The 18,227-nt window shown below is 46.1% G+C and overlaps 1 protein-coding gene across 1 annotated transcript; it reads right to left on the bottom strand.

Annotated features, from left to right (window-relative positions):
• Positions 1–1,338: 1,338 nt before the first annotated feature.
• LOC108926508 (interleukin-13 receptor subunit alpha-1-like) lies at positions 1,339–17,667 on the bottom strand. Its single transcript, XM_018739227.2, has 11 exons — positions 17,562–17,667; positions 12,451–12,534; positions 12,095–12,237; positions 11,780–11,888; positions 10,775–10,886; positions 10,512–10,684; positions 10,287–10,417; positions 5,931–6,069; positions 5,640–5,751; positions 4,502–4,583; positions 1,339–2,686 (listed from the first exon to the last, which is right to left on the bottom strand). Exons 2-11 carry the CDS (start codon positions 12,524–12,526, stop codon positions 2,612–2,614), a joined length of 1,152 nt encoding a protein of 383 aa, XP_018594743.1. The 5' UTR covers positions 12,527–12,534; positions 17,562–17,667; the 3' UTR covers positions 1,339–2,611.
• Between the last annotated feature and the right edge of the window lie 560 nt (positions 17,668–18,227).

Raw genomic sequence — 18,227 nt, 5'->3', positions numbered from 1 at the left:
ATCAGGCAAGCTGTTCTTCCTAATCACCCCACTCCAGATTTCTCAGTCATTGACAACATGAGCGTTGAAGTCCCCCAGCAGGACTATGAAATCTGTAGGTGGAGCCCTGTCCAGAACCCCACCCATTCTCTCCAAGAAGGTCGAATACTCTGAGCTGCTGTTTGATGCATAAGCATACACAACAGTCAAAATTTTCCTCTCTGCAACCTCAAGTCGCATTGAGGTGACCCTCTCGTCCACGGAGACAAACTCCAGGTGTATGGCAGCCAGCCGTGGGCTTGTGAGCATGTATCCCCACACCCGCCCAGTGCCTCTCACCCTGTGCAACTCCTGAGTAGGAGAGAGACCGCCCCCTAATGAGGAGTTTGGTTGAAGAGCCAACACTGTGAGTGGAGGTGAGCCCAACTATGTCTAGTTGGTATCTCTCAACCTCCTGCACCAGTTCCGGCTCCTCCCTTCCCCAGTGAGGTTACATTCCACGTGCCAAGAGCCGGTTTCTGCTACGGGGGGCCATGACGACATGCGGCACCCCACCCCCTCCTGCTGCCTGAAAGGCATTGCACCTGACCCCCATGCAGGACCTGGCAGATGCTGGGTCCACATGGCCCCCCACGTTGCTTTTACGGACTGAGCCCGGGCAGGTTACGTGGACTGCCCAGTCACCAGGCGCTTGCCTAGGAACACTACCCCCAGGCCTGGCTCCAGCAGTAGGTCCCGGTGACCCTATTCCAGGCAGGGTAAACGTTGTCTTGTCTACCTTTTTCATGGGGGTATTTGGATTGTGTTAATCTGGATCTTCGCTCCAGACCTGTTTGCCTTGGGAAACCCTACCAGGAGCATACTGCTCCCAACGATATAGCTCTGGAGATCCCTAGATTACACAAGCCCTTCCGCCATGACAAAGCCCCGATCCAGGAAGAGCATCGCTGATATGTTGTCTTACTACTATTATTGAATATTATTATATAATGTTATTATCCTAAATATTTCTTGACTCTGCTTCCATGGGAAGGTCAGTGTGAGGAACACAGGGTGGCATAGTGGCACAGCAAGTAGCACTGTTGTCTCACAGCGCCTGGGTGGTGTGAGAGGGTGTGGGTTTGATCCTTGCTCAGTCTGTGTGGAGTTTCCATGTTCTCTCTGTGTCTGTGTGGGTTTCCTCCCACAGTCCAAAGACATGCTGTTCAGGTTCACCTATAGTGTGTGTGTGTGTGTGTGTGTGTGTGTGTGTGTGTGTGTGTGTGTGTGTGTTTTCCACTGATGTATAGATGAGTGACCTATTGTAGGTAGTGCATCTAGAAGTGTAAGTCACCTTGATGAATAAAGTGTGTGGGCTGATAACACTACATAGAGTTTACTGGATGTTGTTTTGGAGAAAACTGTCTGCTAAATAAATGTAAGAAGCAGGTCCACTGATGTGAGCTAGGTTTCATGGTTGTTTGCCAAAGAGCAATAACCCCTTCAAGTGTCCGCTCCATGAAAGGACGGACACAAACTGCACTTGTGCCGCTCAAAACTCGCTGTTGCTGGGATGAGGCAATGATGTACAGATGACGTTTTGAAAAAGAAACCACGGTCATGTTCTTGCGTCATTTTTATTTCACTCTCTGCAAGGTTCATTCCTTTATGCAGAGCAAGAGCACAAGGTTCATTGCATGGAAAGGCTTTGCTCTGGAGGGATCATCACACGTAGACACACTCCATCAAAGCTCACCCATCCTTTTCTGGCAATGACAGTTTTAATATGTCAAAAAATACGGGTTGAGCCCTTTTTTTCTTGATTTCCAAACTTTCTCGAGCTCACTTTGTTCGATTAGTCATTAACTGTTGTCAGAATTCTGCTGGAAAAGTGGAATCATAACAGACGTTTATGTTCTTCAGAGTTGCCTTGTATAAAACAAGACAGATGGAGCATAAAGAGACGGGTGAGAAAACAAACGGCCCATATCTGACCTCGACTAAACGACTAATGAAAGTGAGTTGGGTGTTCAACAGACCTGCCTGGTGCTTTATCTCATTTCCACCCGCAGCACAAGCTGTGTGTGAAACCACACACCTCTAGAATGTAGCCGCCACAACAGAATATAATTCTCTGCATTTCCTCAGGAAGAAAAAGCACAACACTCTTTCATGTCTTCATTTTCCCTCCAGTCTAGTCCCTGGAAGACTAATCCAACAAGGCAGAAATTCCATCTTATTAAATAAACGTTCATTTTTTATTACTGAAACTGAAATATATTTCATCATTGGTTTACAGTATGTGATTATAGCTGTTTTTTATTCATTCACAAAAAATCAATAGTCAACAAATGGAGGAAATTATTACAGCCGCAGCACACTTCTCGCCATTCGATCCTCTAATTTTTCAGTAACAAGTCAATTTCTTGCTCTTATGCTGTTATTTGCTCTTAAGCTTTTGTGCATCACTTCTCGGAAGATCATGTGCCACACGAAAAAAGCTATTTTTTTCTCTGAATTTCTGTCTACTCTTCTAAAATGCACTGCGGTTTCTCAGGGAAAAAAAAACCCAAATGAAACAAAGATAATTAAAAAAAGCAAAAAAACTATACAGCATACATACCCCAGTAGGTCATTTTCATGTTTTAAAAACTCAGTCAGGTAGTTTCACACATTCCACAATAGTAACATCTTGAAGTGTTTCTTCTGTGCACTTTGTCTTCGTTGTCTGGGAGAAATTAGTAATGAAATGAATAATGATTAATTTACAATTTGATGATTTCAGTTCTCCATTGCACAGTTTGAGAGTTTCCTGAATTTCTTAAGAATAATGAGTGCACTTGTTTGGTGCCTCCTTCCCCTTTTGGACCTTGCTGGTCAATCTGTGAATTTCCCTGCAGAGATGAATACAGTACCAATCCTGCACCATCCTTTCCTTATATTTGACATCGAAAAGCTATGTTATTGCATGTTACCACTGCACTGATTTCTCACTTTGAATTTCAGTCATTGCGACGATACACCGATCAGCCAAAACATTGAAACCACCTGTCTAATATTGTGTAGATCTCCCTCGTGCCGCCAAAACAGCTCTGACTCATCGAGGCTTGGACTCCACAAGACCTCTGACGGTGTCCTGCGGTAGCTGACACCAAGACGTTAGCAGCAGATCCTTTAAGTCCTGTAAATTGCGAGGTGGAGCCTCCATGGATCGGACTTGCTTTTCCAGCACATTCCACAGATGCTCGATCAGATTGAGGCCTGGAGAATTTGGAGGCCAAGTCAACACCTTGAGCTTTTTAATAATTTTTTGCAGTGTGGAAGGGTGCATTATCCTGCTGAAAGAGGCCACTGCCATCAGGGAATACCGCTGCTATGAAGAGGTGTATGTGGTCTGCAGCAATCTTTAGGTAGGTTGTGCGTGTCAAAGTAACATCCACATGAATGCCAGGACTCAAGCTTTCCCAGCAAAACATTGGCCAGAGCATCACACTGCCTCCGCCAGCTTGCCTTCTTCTCATAGTGCATCTTGCTGTTATCTCTTCCCCAGGTAAACGACGCACCCGGCTGTCCACAAGATCTAAAAGAAAACGTGATTCATCAGACCAGGCCACCTTCTTCCATTGCTCCATGGTTCACCTCTGATGCTCACGTGCCCATTGTAGGTGGTTTCGGTGGTGGACAGGGGTCAGCATGGGCATTCTGACCGGAACGTGGCTACGCAACCCTATACGCAGTAGGCTGTGATGCACTGTGTGTTCTGATACCTTTCTATCATGGCCAGCATTAAGGTTTTCAGCAATTTGTGCTACAGTAGATCTTCTGTAGGATCAGACCAGATGCGCTAGCCCTCACTCCTAACGCGCATCAATGAGCCTTGGGCACCCATGACCCTGTTGCCCATTCAGTGGTTGTCCTTCCTTGGACCACTTTTGGTAGGAACACCCCACAAGACCTGCCATTTTGAAGATACCCTGACCCAATCATCTAGCTATCACAATTTGGCCCTTGTCAAAGTTGCTCAGATCCTTATACTTGTCCATTTTTTTCTGCTTCCAACAGATGAAATTCAAGAACCGACTGTTCACTTGCTGTGTAATATATGCCACCCCTTGACAGGTGCCATTGTAATGAGATAATCAATGTTACTTACTTCACCTGTCAGTGACTTTAATGTTGCGGCTGATCAGTGTATGTGAGTCGCACATGGAGGGGAATGGAATTCCGTTTCTCTTTGGACCTCCGTGCCCCGTAGAACATACAGTGCAGTTTGTAAAAAAAAATCTCCCTGTTGACAGCTTTGTTTGGATAATGGAAACATACCTGCTGACTTAGAACCCCCCCCCCCCAGGCCAAACACCCCCAAATGCAGGACCCCAGACTCAAACTGCACTCTGTTGTATGATTTTATGATTTATGTGCTGTATGTATCAGTCAATGAGTGTGATGCCCTTTACATACTGTACACCCTAAGATGTCAATAAATTGCTATATTTTAAGATTATTCACACAAAATCTGGGTGACAGGACCAAGGAAATTCACCAGGAATAAGTGCTCCTTCTCCAGTAGTATCTTCATCTTTTTTGATGGGCCAGGAATTTGAGGAAAAATTTTGTCATATATCCTGAAAAAGAAATCCAATAAGTAAAATGAGCTTTTGCTTCATATTTTTTGGCAATATCTCCTATTGAAATGTTAGATGCAGCCTTTGTGGAGCAGAGCTTTGCCTGGCTCCCCACTTGTTCTGGGCTCAGTCCTGCCTCTGGCATGTTTGTGAGGTCTTTCTACGCTTCGTACAGTGGCCCAGTTTCCTTCTTCGCCCTGCACGCTTCCTGTCGCTTTCAGAGTTCGGTTTCCTGTCTACACATTGTGCCAAACATGTTGGTATGAATACGGCTTCCGCTTCCTGTACGAGATCACACAGCTCCTTGGGCTGTGAGTAGCTCACATTCAACTGCTGAGCACTCTTACTTTCTTATGTTCAGGTGATTGCCGAACTTGGCATTCAGGACATCACCTCCACTGGTGAGCTGCAGTCTGAATTGCCAAGCTCGGAGAATACCTGAACATCTGAATCAACAACCCAGCCTACGAACACCATCAATCTTCTCTACCATTTCTAACCATTTCTAGCCATTACTGGGCGGCACGGTAGCACAGCCCTCTCATAGCACCTGGGTGGTGTGAGAGGACATGGGTTTGATCCCCGCTCAGTCTGTGTGGAGTTTGCATATTCTCCTCATCTGTGTGGGCCCTCTCTGGGTGCTCTGGTTTCCTCCCACAGTCCAAAGACATGCTCTTCAGGTTCGCCCATAATGTGTGTGTGTGTGTGTGTGTGTGTGTGTGTGTGTGTGTGTGTGTGTGTGACAGAGAGAGTGTGTTGCACTGATGTATGGATGAGTGACCCAGTGTAAGTAGTGTATCTAGCAGCGTAAGTCACCTTGGTGAATAAGGTGTGTGGGCTGATAACACTACATAAAGTTCATTGAAAGCTGCTTTGGAGAAAAGCATCTGCTAAATAAATAAATGTAACTCTTACTTTGTAGAAGAATCCATGTGAAAAAGATTGCCTGCCTGACTGCACGTGAAACACACGTTCAAATGTTTTTCAGACTTTGTCCGGTTTCTGTCGCATCCGTGTGGCCGCAAGGACAAATAGGAAGAAATGCGGATACAGCACCTGTGGAATCTGCAGAAGAGCAGAAGGGCGAGGAGGATCATGGGAATGCCGAGACCAATGCCAACAATCTGGAGCACGTTTATACTTGAAGGCTGTTGAACAGCATTCAGCACTGGGGGGGGAAGCAGAACATATGGATATTAAAATGTGCAGGACACTGCAGATGGGTCTGTTACAAGTGCACAGATACTCTTTTCTCATAGTGCTGATGCAGCTGTAGTACAGCACTGGATATAATTTACTGTGATATGATATACATAGCACTGATATACAGTATTTAAAGCTTATTACCCACTACTTCACTCCAGTCACTCCAGATGTAATTTTCCATGCAAGTGTTTGTTTTTTTCACTCTTATCTGCACAGAATACTTTCTGGCAGGATCAACACTTGGTAGTGTGTGTGTTCTTTGCCCAATCAAGGAAATAGGCTGGGGAAAAAAAACACAGATACTCTCAAGTGAAGTGCTCTTTTTTGTATTTGCTGCAGTTACTGTCAGATGCACCCAATTATACACACTTGTTAAGTGTTAATTTGCACTTTTTCTCTTTAAAAACAGCCTTTTCACATTGACAGCCAATAAACCACATACTGTAGGTCACATTTATTCATTTAGCTGATGCTTTTCTTATAAAGACTTATAAAGTTAAGCTGCATACAGGGATTTACCCATTTATCCACCTGGGTGATTTTACTGGAACAATTTAGGGTAAGTACCTTACTCAAGGGTACGGCAGCTAGTACTTAGTTGCCTTGTGCCAAGACTATGCTCTTCTACATAGATGACTGGGTTTACCAGTTCTCTAATGTTCATTATAGTGTTTATTCCAAGTTCGTATTTCTGGAGCCTAGGAGTGACCTACACGGGGAGGAGGGGGTTCACTTGTGCTTTGTGGGAGGTCCTGCGTTGTCAACGGCATCTAAGAACCCGAGGTGCTTTGGGTCTTGTGTTGCTCAGATGTTGGTTGGCATGTGGAATCCATATCAACTTTTCGAGAATACGAAGAAATGCCTTGGAAGGCAAAGCTGGTGGGGGGTTATTACATTTTTCATTTAATATGTATAATAACTAGTTTATTAAATAAATTAATTGATCACTTTCGGGTAGCCCAAATGGGCGTATCTCAAGGTATGACTGTATTTTGTGTTTTGGTTTAAAATTCAGTGACTTTACTGGTGTCTGGAAATATTTCCATATTTATCCATCCATCCATCCATCTTCCTCCGCTTTTATCCGGGGCTGGGTCGCGGGGGCAGCAGTCCGAGCAGAGTCCTCCAGACTTCCCTCTCCCCACACACCTCCTCTAGTTCCTCTGAGGAAACCCCAAGGCGTTCCCAGGCCAGCCGGGAGACATAGTCTCTCCAACGTGTCCTGGGTCTGCCCCGAGGCCTCCTCCCAGTGGGACAAGCCCGGAACACCTCCCCAGGGAGGCGTCCAGGAGGCATCCGGAACAGATGTCCGAGCCACCTCAACTGGCTCCTCTCGATGCGGAGAAGCAGCGGCTCTACTCCGAGCTCCTCCCGGGTGACTGAGCTTCTCACCCTATCCCTAAGGGTGCGCCCAGCCACTCTGCGGAGGAAACTCATTTCTGCCACTTGTATCCGCGATCTCATTCTTTCGGTCATGATCCAGAGTTCATGACCATAGGTGAGGGTAGGAACGTAGATCGACCGGTAAATTGAGAGCTTCGCCTTACGACTCAGCTCCCTCTTCACCACAACAGACCGGTACAATGACCGCATTACTGCGGACGCCGCACTGATCCGTCCGTCAACCTGCCGCTCCATTTTTCCCTCACTCGTGAACAAGACCCCGAGATACTTAAACTCCTCCACTTGAGGGAGCAACTCCCCCCTAACCCGGAGGGGGCAATCCACCTTTTTCCGACTGAGAACCATGGCCTCGGATTTGGAGGTGCTGATTCTCATCCCCGCCACTTCGCACTCGGCTGCAAACCTCCCCAGTGCACGCTGCAAGTCTTGACTTGATGAAGCCAACAGGACCACATCGTCCGCAAAAAGCAGAGACGAGATCTCGTGGCCACCAAAACAGACACCCTCCGTTCCCTGGCTGCGCCTAGAAATTCTGTCCATGAAGATAATGAACAGAATCGGTGACAAAGGGCAGCCCTGGCGGAGTCCAACATGCACCGGGAACAGGTTTGACTTACTGCCGGCAATGCGGACCAAGCTCCTGCTCCGGTCATACACGGAACAAACAGCCCGTAGCAACGAGCCCCGAACCCCATAATCCCGAAGTACCCCCCATAGGATGCCACGAGGGACACGGTCGAATGCCTTCTCCAGGTCCACAAAACACATATGGACTGGTTGGGCAAACTCCCACGAACCCTCCAACACCCTAGTGAGGGTATAGAGCTGGTCCAGTGTTCCACGGCCAGGGCGAAAACCGCATTGCTCCTCCTGAATCCGAGGTTCGACTATCGGTCGGATTCTCCTTTCCAGTACCCTGGCATAGACTTTCCCAGGGAGGCTAAGGAGTGTGATCCCCCTGTAGTTGGAACACAACCTCCGGTCCCCCTTCTTAAAAAGAGGGACCACCACCCCGGTCTGCCAGTCCAGAGGCACCGTTCCCGAACTCCACGCGATGCTGCAGAGGCGTGTCAGCCAAGACAGCCCCACAACATCCAGAGACTTGAGAAACTCGGGGCGGATCTCATCCACCCCCGGAGCCTTGCCACCGAGGAGTTTTTTGACTACCTCAGCAACTTCAGCCAGGATAATGGACGAGTCCCCCTCCAAGTCCCCAGCTTCAGCTTCCTCTACGGAAGGCGTGTCGGAGGGATTGAGGAGATCCTCAAAGTACTCCTTCCACCGCCCGAGGACATCCTCAGCTGAGGTTGGCAGTCAAAAACCCCTTATGAAGAAAAAATCAAGGCTTTCGTTTACCCCGCCCGGTATGGGGTCACCGGGGCCCCACCCTGGAGCCAGGCCTGGGGGGGGGGGGCTCGCATGCGAGCGCCTGGTGGCCAGGTCTATGCCCACGGGGCCTGGTCGGGCTCAGCCCGAAGCCATGACGTGGAGCCGCTCTTCGGTGGGCTCACCACCTGCCGGAGAGACCGTAGGGGGCCGGTGCATTGTGATTTGGGCGGTGGTCGGGGCCGAGTGCCCGGCCGACCCAAACCTCGGGCGCCAACTCTGGTTTTTGGGACTTGGAATGTCACCTCACTGGCGGGGAAGGAGCCTGAGCTGGTGCGGGAAGTTGAGAGATACCGTCTAGATATAGTCGGGCTCACTTCCACTCACAGCTTGGGTTCTGGAACCACTCTTCTCGACCAAGGGTGGACTCTCCACTATTCTGGCGTTGCCCAGGGTGAGAGGCAGCGGGCGGGTGTGGGCTTATTAATAGCCCCCCAGTTTAGCCGCCATGTGTTGGAGTCTACCCCGGTGAATGAGAGGGTCATCTCCTTGCGCCTTCGGGTCAGGGAACGGTCTCTCACTGTCATTTGTGCTTATGCGCCTAGTGGCAGTGTAGAGTACCCGGCCTTCTTGGAGTCCATGGAGGGCGTGCTGGAAAGCGCTCCCACTGGGGACTCTGTCGTTCTACTGGGGGACTTTAACGCCCACGTGGGCAGCAACAGTGATACCTGGAGAGGCGTGATTGGAACGGCCTCCCTGATCTGAACCCGAGCGGTGATTTGTTATTGGATTTCTGTGCTAGTCACGGTTTATCCATAACGAACACCATGTTCATGCATAAGGGTGTCCATCAGTGCACTTGGCACCAGGACACCCTAGGTCGGAGGTCGATGATCGACTTTGTAGTCGTTTCTTCTGACCTTCGGTCATATGTCTTGGACACTCGGGTGAAGAGAGGGGCTGAGCTGTCAACTGATCACCACCTGGTGGTGAGTTGGATTCGATGGCGGGGGAAAAAACTGGACAGACCTGGCAGGCCCAAACGCATAGTGAGGGTCTGTTGGGAACGTTTGGCGGAGGCCCCTGTCAGAGAGGTCTTCAACTCCCACCTCCAACAGAGCTTCAACCAGGTCCTGAGGGAGGTGGGGGACATCGAGTCTGAATGGACTATGTTCCGCGCCTCCATTGTCGGGGCAGCCATTCGGAGCTGTGGTCATAAGGTCTCCGGCGCCTGTCGCGGCGGCAATCCCCGAACACGGTGGTGGACACCGGAAGTAAGGGACGCCGTCAAGCTGAAGAAGGAGTTCTATCGGGCCTGGCTGGCTCATGGGACTCCTGAAGCAGCTGACAGGTACCGACGGGCCAAACGGAGCGCGGCTCTGGCAGTCGCCGCAGCAAAAACTCGGGCTTGGGAGGAGTTCGGTGAGGCCATGGAGGAAGACTTTCGGTCGGCCTCAAAGAGATTCTGGCAAACTGTCCGGCGACTCAGAGGGGGGAAGCGGTGTTCCACAAACACTGTTTACAGTGGAAGTGGTATTTCCATATTTAAATGACTGGAAATAGACACACAGGCCTAGAAATTACGGAGAGTTTGTTTGAAAGAACAGATTGCTACTGTATAAAAGGAGATGTACCATAGATAATATTATAAAAAAGCTGCGCAATAAGCTTCCATTGAACATGAGGTCAAACAGCAGTCGTTTGACTTTCCACCAGCTTTTCATAAAGCTCTTCCTTCCCAATGAATGTCGAAGACTATAACATTACCTCTGTGTCATTGCTGAGCCGTAACTGATAGTTGAAGCAGTTTTCACCGATATTTTGTGGACGGTCCCATTCGATTCGAAGGTCTCCAGCAGTTAATGACATTGTTATTCTGTGTGGAGGATTGAGCTTTTCTGAAAGTCACGGATAACTTGATGAGTTGCACACATTATCTGGTCTTATTTCACATTAACTAAACACTGTTTACTTTCATGAGTTTGCTCTTACCAATTTCTTTCACCTCAAAATGTTGAGTATGGACGTACAATGAATTTGGGAGGGAAAAAGTGATTTGTACAGTCATAAGATGTTTGTCTGGGTTGATTCTGCCACTGCATTCTACAACTTCACTGCTTCGTCTAGTGGAGCAGTTCCATGTTCTGGCTCTTGCATTTTGCTGACTGTGAAAGAAGACAAGTAGTGAATGTTTTAATGTGCCGTTAATGTGTGTCTCACAGTGATCTGAGGGACGGTGAAAGAGAGATACTTACAAGACAGTGAAAGAAATGTGGGTGTCGGAGGGGGGCTTTTGTGCCGTCCAATTGCAGCTAAACTGACTGTTGTTGTACACCATGCAAAACAGCTTTTGTAAACTCTGCATACCTATATGAAGAAAAAGTAGATTCAAATAAATAAAGGTGGTGATCCTTGACTTACATGCAATTTACAACAGCCATCCCAATAACCTTATTATGTCATTTTGGAGTCTTGACATTTGGTTGTAACATTTATTCATTTAGCTAATGCTTTTCTCCAAAGCAGCTTACAGTGTTAAGGTTACAATTATTTACCCATCTATACAGCTGGGTAATTTTACTGGAGCAATTCAAGGTAAGTACCTTGCACACAGGTATTACAGCCAGAGGCAGGGATCAAACCCACAACTTTTGAGCCAAAGGCAGTAGCTCTAAGCACTATGCTGCCAGCTGCCCTTGCATATAACACCTGACTGACTGCACTGCCACAAGGAACCTGTGTCTGTTACTGTCTGGGTCTATTTCAGTGTTTTGGTGTCTAGCAGTAACCGTATATTATTTACAGTGATTCCCTTCAAGTGACTTTCTGTTCATGACAGCGAGCAGCCAACAAAGTGAGTTTTGTGGTGCTGAAAAGAGATTCTGAACTGAAAGTGAAAATGATAGTGCAGCATGAAAATATAATTGCTCTGTATTGTATGTTATTTTATATTAGTATTATCTTAATATAAATAATAAACATGTAACAAAGCATTTGTAGCATTTATGCATGTTAATTGTTTATATATTGTTATGGTTCATAATATTAGGGTAATTTTGACTCACAATGAAGTCAAATTATGATGAGGCTGTTGGACCCCTGGACCCCTGCATAAGCTGAGGACTGCTTATACAGTCATTTTCTCGTTTATGTTCTCACTTGTTGGTGCTCTTATTCCAAGGTCATGAAAAAGTGAACTGGTAAAATGATCTAACGTCCTTCATTGTTTTAAAACAGATGCAAAAGACAACATTCCTTACCATCTGAAAGATTTAAACGACTGCTTATATCTTCATCGTCAATTTTAAAATAATTTATTGACTTGATGAAAGTTCCATTATATGTCTTGTTGAAAAGCTTGACCTGAAACTAAGAAGGAAGAAAACCATGTTGTATTTTCACAAACATGTTAACATGCATGTGTAATGTATTTTTGGCTGTAGGAATGACGTGATTAGCGATCAGCTACACTCTATGAATATTGAAGCCTTTAAGCACAATATCAGATTAATAATTTTTTAGCAGGTCAACAACAAATGAACCTTTATGAAAGATATACTTGTAATATTCCTTACAATATTTGTATTGCTATCATTAAACTCTGCCTTATAGTCGTAACTATAATCCTCTTCATCATCATATTCTCCCTCAGTGGCTGCATCGTCTGCTGGTTGGGTCCAGTCCTGTTCCTGCAGTCCCGATGAAGGCTTTAGTGTTGCTACAAATCAAAAGCGAAACCATCAATTAGCACAACTGCAATGTACAATGATGGTGGGGTCTTGCAGATGCTATATATAATATATATATATAATTTATAATTCAGCTGCAAGAAATACTAAAATATACAACGATTAACTTCCCAACATGTTTATATGTTATAATGTCTGTTGTGGCAACCAGTCAGATGGGCGATTAAGGAAACGTCACATACAATAAAGCGAGTACTCGGGATCTGCAAAGCCCAACACCGCCGGGAAAATGAGCCAGAGAAGGAGATGGTGGTGCATCCTAAAGCCTGAAAAACATAATATTTTGGATATTCTCTGAAAATACTCATGAATACAATGGCAGCTGACAGCAGATCCTAGATATTCTGTACAATGTCATTTCAATGTTCAAGGACACTGCACACACAAAGAAAAGTGCTGCGAAATGTATAAATTATTTTTATATATGTTCATGAAAAGAAGTAATACATTAAATGTTTCATTTTCCTATGACGATGAGAGCTATTGGTTATAAGTTCACACACACGCACACACACACACACACACACACACACTGTGTCTAAAACCGCTTGCACTGAGCGGGGTCGCGGCATGCTGGAACCTAACCAACACAGGGCGCAGGGCTGGAGGGGGAGGGGACACATCCAAGACAGGATGCCAGTCTGCCACAAGGCACCCCAAGCAGGACTCGAGCCCCTGACCCACCACAGAGCAGGCCCTGACCAAACCCGCTGCGCCACCATGCCCCACCCCAGTTATAAGTTCAATGCAGTTGAATTCATTTTTACAGAGCGCTTTTCTCATACAGTGACATGTCGCTGAACACAGAATCAGGCACATAGTACAAATAAAAGGTTCACTATACATGAAATTGCTACAATAACTATGTAATAATTAAAGCTATAAGTAAGTGTACTTGGCACTGGACATGGAGGAAGGGAACAAAACGCTCACAACTGAAAGGGACGGGAAAAAAACACCTCTGCGGGTCCAAGTGCCAATGGTAAAGAAGCAAAATCAGACCACTTTTACTATATTAAAATAAATTCTTTAGCAACAATAGAAATATGAGTCAAATGTACTTATTGTAGGTTAAATTTGTCTTTTTTTTTGCTGACCAACTAAAACATTGTTAAGAGAGTGAGCTTTTTTGGAGTGAACTGGAAAGGACAGGACAGGCAAACAACTTCAGTCATTGTACCGCAGGTAAGCCTAATGCTGCGGTTTTCTTAATATAAAGATTAATTAAACGTCCGATTAAAGGTCCAAAAGCAAAAGCATGAAGGTTCTCAGTTCTGGCTTCGATGTGGTGGAACGACCTCCCCCTCTCACTCAGAACTGCTGAATCTCTGTCCACATTTAAAAAGGGTCTTAAAACTCATCTCTTCCAGAGTCACTTCGCCCGTAATCTCTTAAATTCATGCAAGATGTAAATGTTCATGCACTATAACTTTAAGATAATAACTGTTGAATAACGGATAAACTTTCATGCAGTGTGAAAGTTGTGATGTACATTGGTTCATATGGTGGAAAGTAACCAACTGTACTTTAGAATCACGGGTCTGCATCTAAGTGCCTCTTTCTGCTAATGTAATGAACACATTGTAATTCATGTGAGATGTATGATGCTTTGGAAAAATGTGTCTGATAAATGAATACATGTAAATGTAAATGTAATAAGGAAAAACAAGATAAGTGTATTTCGGAACAACAGGCTGTTAGAGGCGTCACCTTGTAACCTGTAGGTCCAGATGTGAATTCCACTCCTGCTGCCCTGCTATACATTTTCAATATTTTTTAGTAATTTATGTTTGTTCAAACCCCAGTGTTTATTTACTTATGAAATCATGCGAGACTTTCAAAAATTTGCTGGACACGCTCCGATAAATTTTGTTATGCTGATTTTTTGCTGCAAAATTGAAAATAAATGATGAGAAGCCAAGAGCCGTTACATCGAAATATCAGATAAAGAGAACTGACAAATCTAGGGATTCCTGTGTTTGACAACACAAAAAGCGAAACCCCTGCATAACGGGGGGTAGAGCTCTGGAAACATCATCGGTCAGTGCTGCGATTGCGCTGCTCTTATGAATGGAACGAAAAGTGGAGCGTTGGGTAGTGCCGCAAAAAAAAGGAGGCTAGGGTCATTCCCTACACACACTGCGATGGCCATCAGTTGCACCCAGCAGTAGTGAATTTCCATCCAGGAAGAAGCATGTGCTAGAAGATTCTTTGCTGTCTGGTTCATTACATACTTTCTTCCACGGACACTACATTAAACATCGGTACAATGTTCCTGCTCCAAAAAGCCTGCCAGAGGAAATTCTGAGTGCTCTGTCAAAAATTGCCGACGATGACGATGCACCGATGGACGTCTGCAGTGAGGCTTCAGGGCTTTGAGTTAAACTAACTAGGCAGAATTTTTTTTCTGAAGGAGGGAAATTCCTGGTGTGGCCTCTTGGTGTTCTGAAACCTGCAAATTCTGTGCTGCACTCAGTCATCTGGATGCGTAACCACTGCTGAGGTCACCAGTTCATTACTAGAGGCTTTAAGAGACAATGGGCAAAGATGTTTTCTACATGGAGAACTTTCCAGATCCAGAGGATTTACATTACATTTATCCATTTAGCTGACACTTCCCTCCAAAGCAACTTACAATGATTTACCCATTTATACAGCAAGGTAATTTTATTGGAACACTTTAGGGTAAGTACCTTGCTCAATGGTAGTGGAGCTGGAGGTGAGACTGAAACCTGCAACTTTTGGGTCCAAATGCAGTAGCTCTAAGCACTAGACTGCCAGCTGTCCCCAGCTGAAGTTGGTTTGAATCCCTCCAAAAGAAAGGAAAGAAATGTTGAACACACTCAGATAACAGCACCACGACCGACTCCCGGTTTGTCTCAGGCGACAGCACCACTCAGCACCCCAGCGGAGCCATTTCTGAAATGCAAAATAGGTTTTCCAGCACAAATTGAGATTTAATGAGAGAAACATCGTTCTTCCTCCCAAAATCTGCTTCATGTCTTGATCCCACTTTGCTGACTCCCCTACACTTGCTTGCTGGTAGAGCAGTAAATACTGTAAGGCAAAAAATGAAATTCTTGTTGCAAAATTTCTGTTATTGAACAAGTTCCCCAGAGATGAAGACCTTTTCACCATTTCCAAACATCTGCAAGAATTTAAGTCACATTTCCTCAGTTGCATAAATTGTATGCTGTGGTAATTGGTGTTCAGGTCCTTGTCGACAACATCACAGGTCCTAACCCCTTTCCATTGATCCATGTCACACAACAGGGAAAAACTGGTAATTTTGATAAGTAATATTAAAGAACCTCGATATGAAAGACTTTGTACAGGATGTGAAGGCCCATGGTCCACCAAAGACACCACCTGAGATCCATGTCATTAAGCCAACACATCCGCTGTCAATGAACCTGATGAGTTCGCAGCCCGGTAACATCCGCATGTGAAACGGACACAGATGTATTTTACCGTACCGTTCCGAGACGGACGTAAAGTGTATAGATCTCAACAGCAGCAGGGGTTTAAGGCACATCACCAGTTTGCAGATTCTTGATCAGTTTTTTACTTGTGGTTAACAAGTAACTCTTGTTCACTGAGGGGAGACGTGGAGGTGCAGTGGGTTTGCTGGGTCCTGCACTCTGGTGGGACTGGGGTTCGAGTCCCACGTGGGTTGCCTTGTGACGGATTGGCGTCCTGTCCTGGGTGTGTCCCCTCCCCCTCCAGCCTTGCGCCTTGTGTTCCCGGGTTAGGCTCTGGCTTGCCGTGACCCCAAATGGGACAAGCGGCTTCAGCCAGTGTGTGTGTGTGTGTGTGTGTCTTGTTCACTGACCTGTTGGTCACGTGACTCTTCTAGTGTGTTTCTGTTTGTCCCGAGTCCCTGTCCTGTCCTCTACGCCAGTCCTTAGTGATCCTGTCCAGGTCCTCTGTGTCGCCCTGTATTTACCATGCCTCATTACATTAGCTCTGTTTACGCATCACTGTTTTACTTACTGTATGACACCCCTTGTGTCTCTTTGCTCTCTATCTATGGTATCACCCATGGATTTTAATTCCTGGCTTGCACTGTACTCTAGTATTTACACTCTGTTGTTGAGATCATTATACTCTATGTCTGTCTCCAGGTGGTACAGTAAAATACATCAGTAAACATACATCAGGGAACAAGAATGCTGCTGATTTAATTAGATTTTTCTCCAAGCTGCTCTAAGCTAGGGTTTAGGTTTAGGGTTTAGGGTTGGGGTTTAGGGTTATGGTTTAGGGTTTAGGTTTAGGGCTTAGGGTTAGGGTTAGGATTTAAGTTTAGGGTTTAGGGTTTAGGGTTAGGGTTTAGGTGAAGGGTTAGGATTTAGGTTTAGGGTTTAGGGTTAGGGTTAAGGTTTAGGGTCTAGGGTAAGGGTTTGTGTTAGGGTTATGCCCATCTCTGTTCCACTGTGGACCTTTGTTATGCTTTTTCTCCTTAGTGGGACAACTTTAAATTAAAATACTATCTAGACAGTGGTGTCGATTTTACTTTCTAGAAGAACTGCCCAAAAGTGGAACAACAAGTCAGACTTTTCCCAACTTTTCCCACACTGACAGCGTACGATACAGGCACACACTGCAGCGAAAGACCAGAGACCGTAATTCCTACCCCTCCTGTATTAAAGTGATAAAGTGAAGTGTGATACTGCGAGAGGACACACACACACACACACACACACGCACACACACATATAACTGTGTTAAACTCTGTCTCAGCCATGTTTCTCTCATTAATCAGAGCCTCTCAGAGTCTATGGTGAGAGTGGAAGTGTGGGACACACGTGAGAACAACCCGCAGTGCCTTAAAATCCCATTCAAGACAGATTCCCAGTTCCCACCCGTGGCGATACATTCATGTATAGCCGCCTTGGACACACTTGTACGCTACACACACTCATACTCTACACATGCTCATATTCTTCACACACACACACACACACACACACACACACATTCATATTCCGGTATCATTTTCATCTCACCGACATTTTGGCTGTGAGCCAAGTTATGTGATGTGATTTAAATTGAATGCTAAGGAAAAAAAAAAAAAAAAAGAACACACACGACAAAAAGTAAGCCCCTTTTCAGAACAGAAGCGCCCAATAGCTGATGGAAGTTCAACGCAAGAAACATCACGTTTTACGACACGTTTTATGACACATTTCTTACAAGTGAAGTGTAAGGGTGACACTCTAAGCCTAAGGTCACCGCAGGACACGACCGTCTTGGGGAAACTAAGAGACCCGAGACCTCGATACCTTCTTCTTACCTTCGCTGTGGACCCGCGTCTCAGAGCACGATGGGGATCCTAATAGCGGAGCGCTGGCGGACACGGGCACGGACACAGTCTCGGGGGCACTGGCGCGAGCGCGCTGTTGAGCGGGGGAGGGGCGGCGGCGGGGGGGGGGGGGGGTCTGTTTCACTTCTCTTACTGGAAAGACTCGGCGTCCGGAAATGACACACTGCTCTCTGAGGAAAAGGCTGTGTGTACCGCCCTGCTCTTCGCCTCATTGTCTTCAGTCCTGCTTTTGTACCTCTCAAATGCGAGCAAGCAGAACGGCAACACACACACACACTTTCTGAACCGCTTATCCCATACAGGTCGCGGGGAACCGGAGCCTAACCCGGCAACTCAGGGCGTAAGGCTGGAGGGGGAAGGGGACACACCCAGGACGGGACGCCAGTCCGTCGCAAGGCACCCCAAGCGGGACTCGAACCCCAGACCCACCGGAGAGCAGGACCCGGTCAGACCCACTGCGCCACCGCCACCCCCAGAAAAGCAAATAATAATAATAATAATAATAATAATAATAAAAAAAAAAAGAAGAAGGAAGGGCAGCAGGTGGCAAAATGCACCCACCCGCCGTGCAGTTACGTACTGACCCCAAATAGTAGAAATGACTCTGCAGTGTAAACAGGAAAATGACAGCAATAA

This window comes from Scleropages formosus, chromosome 1, assembly GCF_900964775.1.
Source record: "Scleropages formosus chromosome 1, fSclFor1.1, whole genome shotgun sequence".
NCBI lineage: Eukaryota > Metazoa > Chordata > Actinopteri > Osteoglossiformes > Osteoglossidae > Scleropages > Scleropages formosus.
Note: the sequence above shows the minus strand (reverse complement) of the source record. Positions and strands in the feature narration are given on the sequence as shown.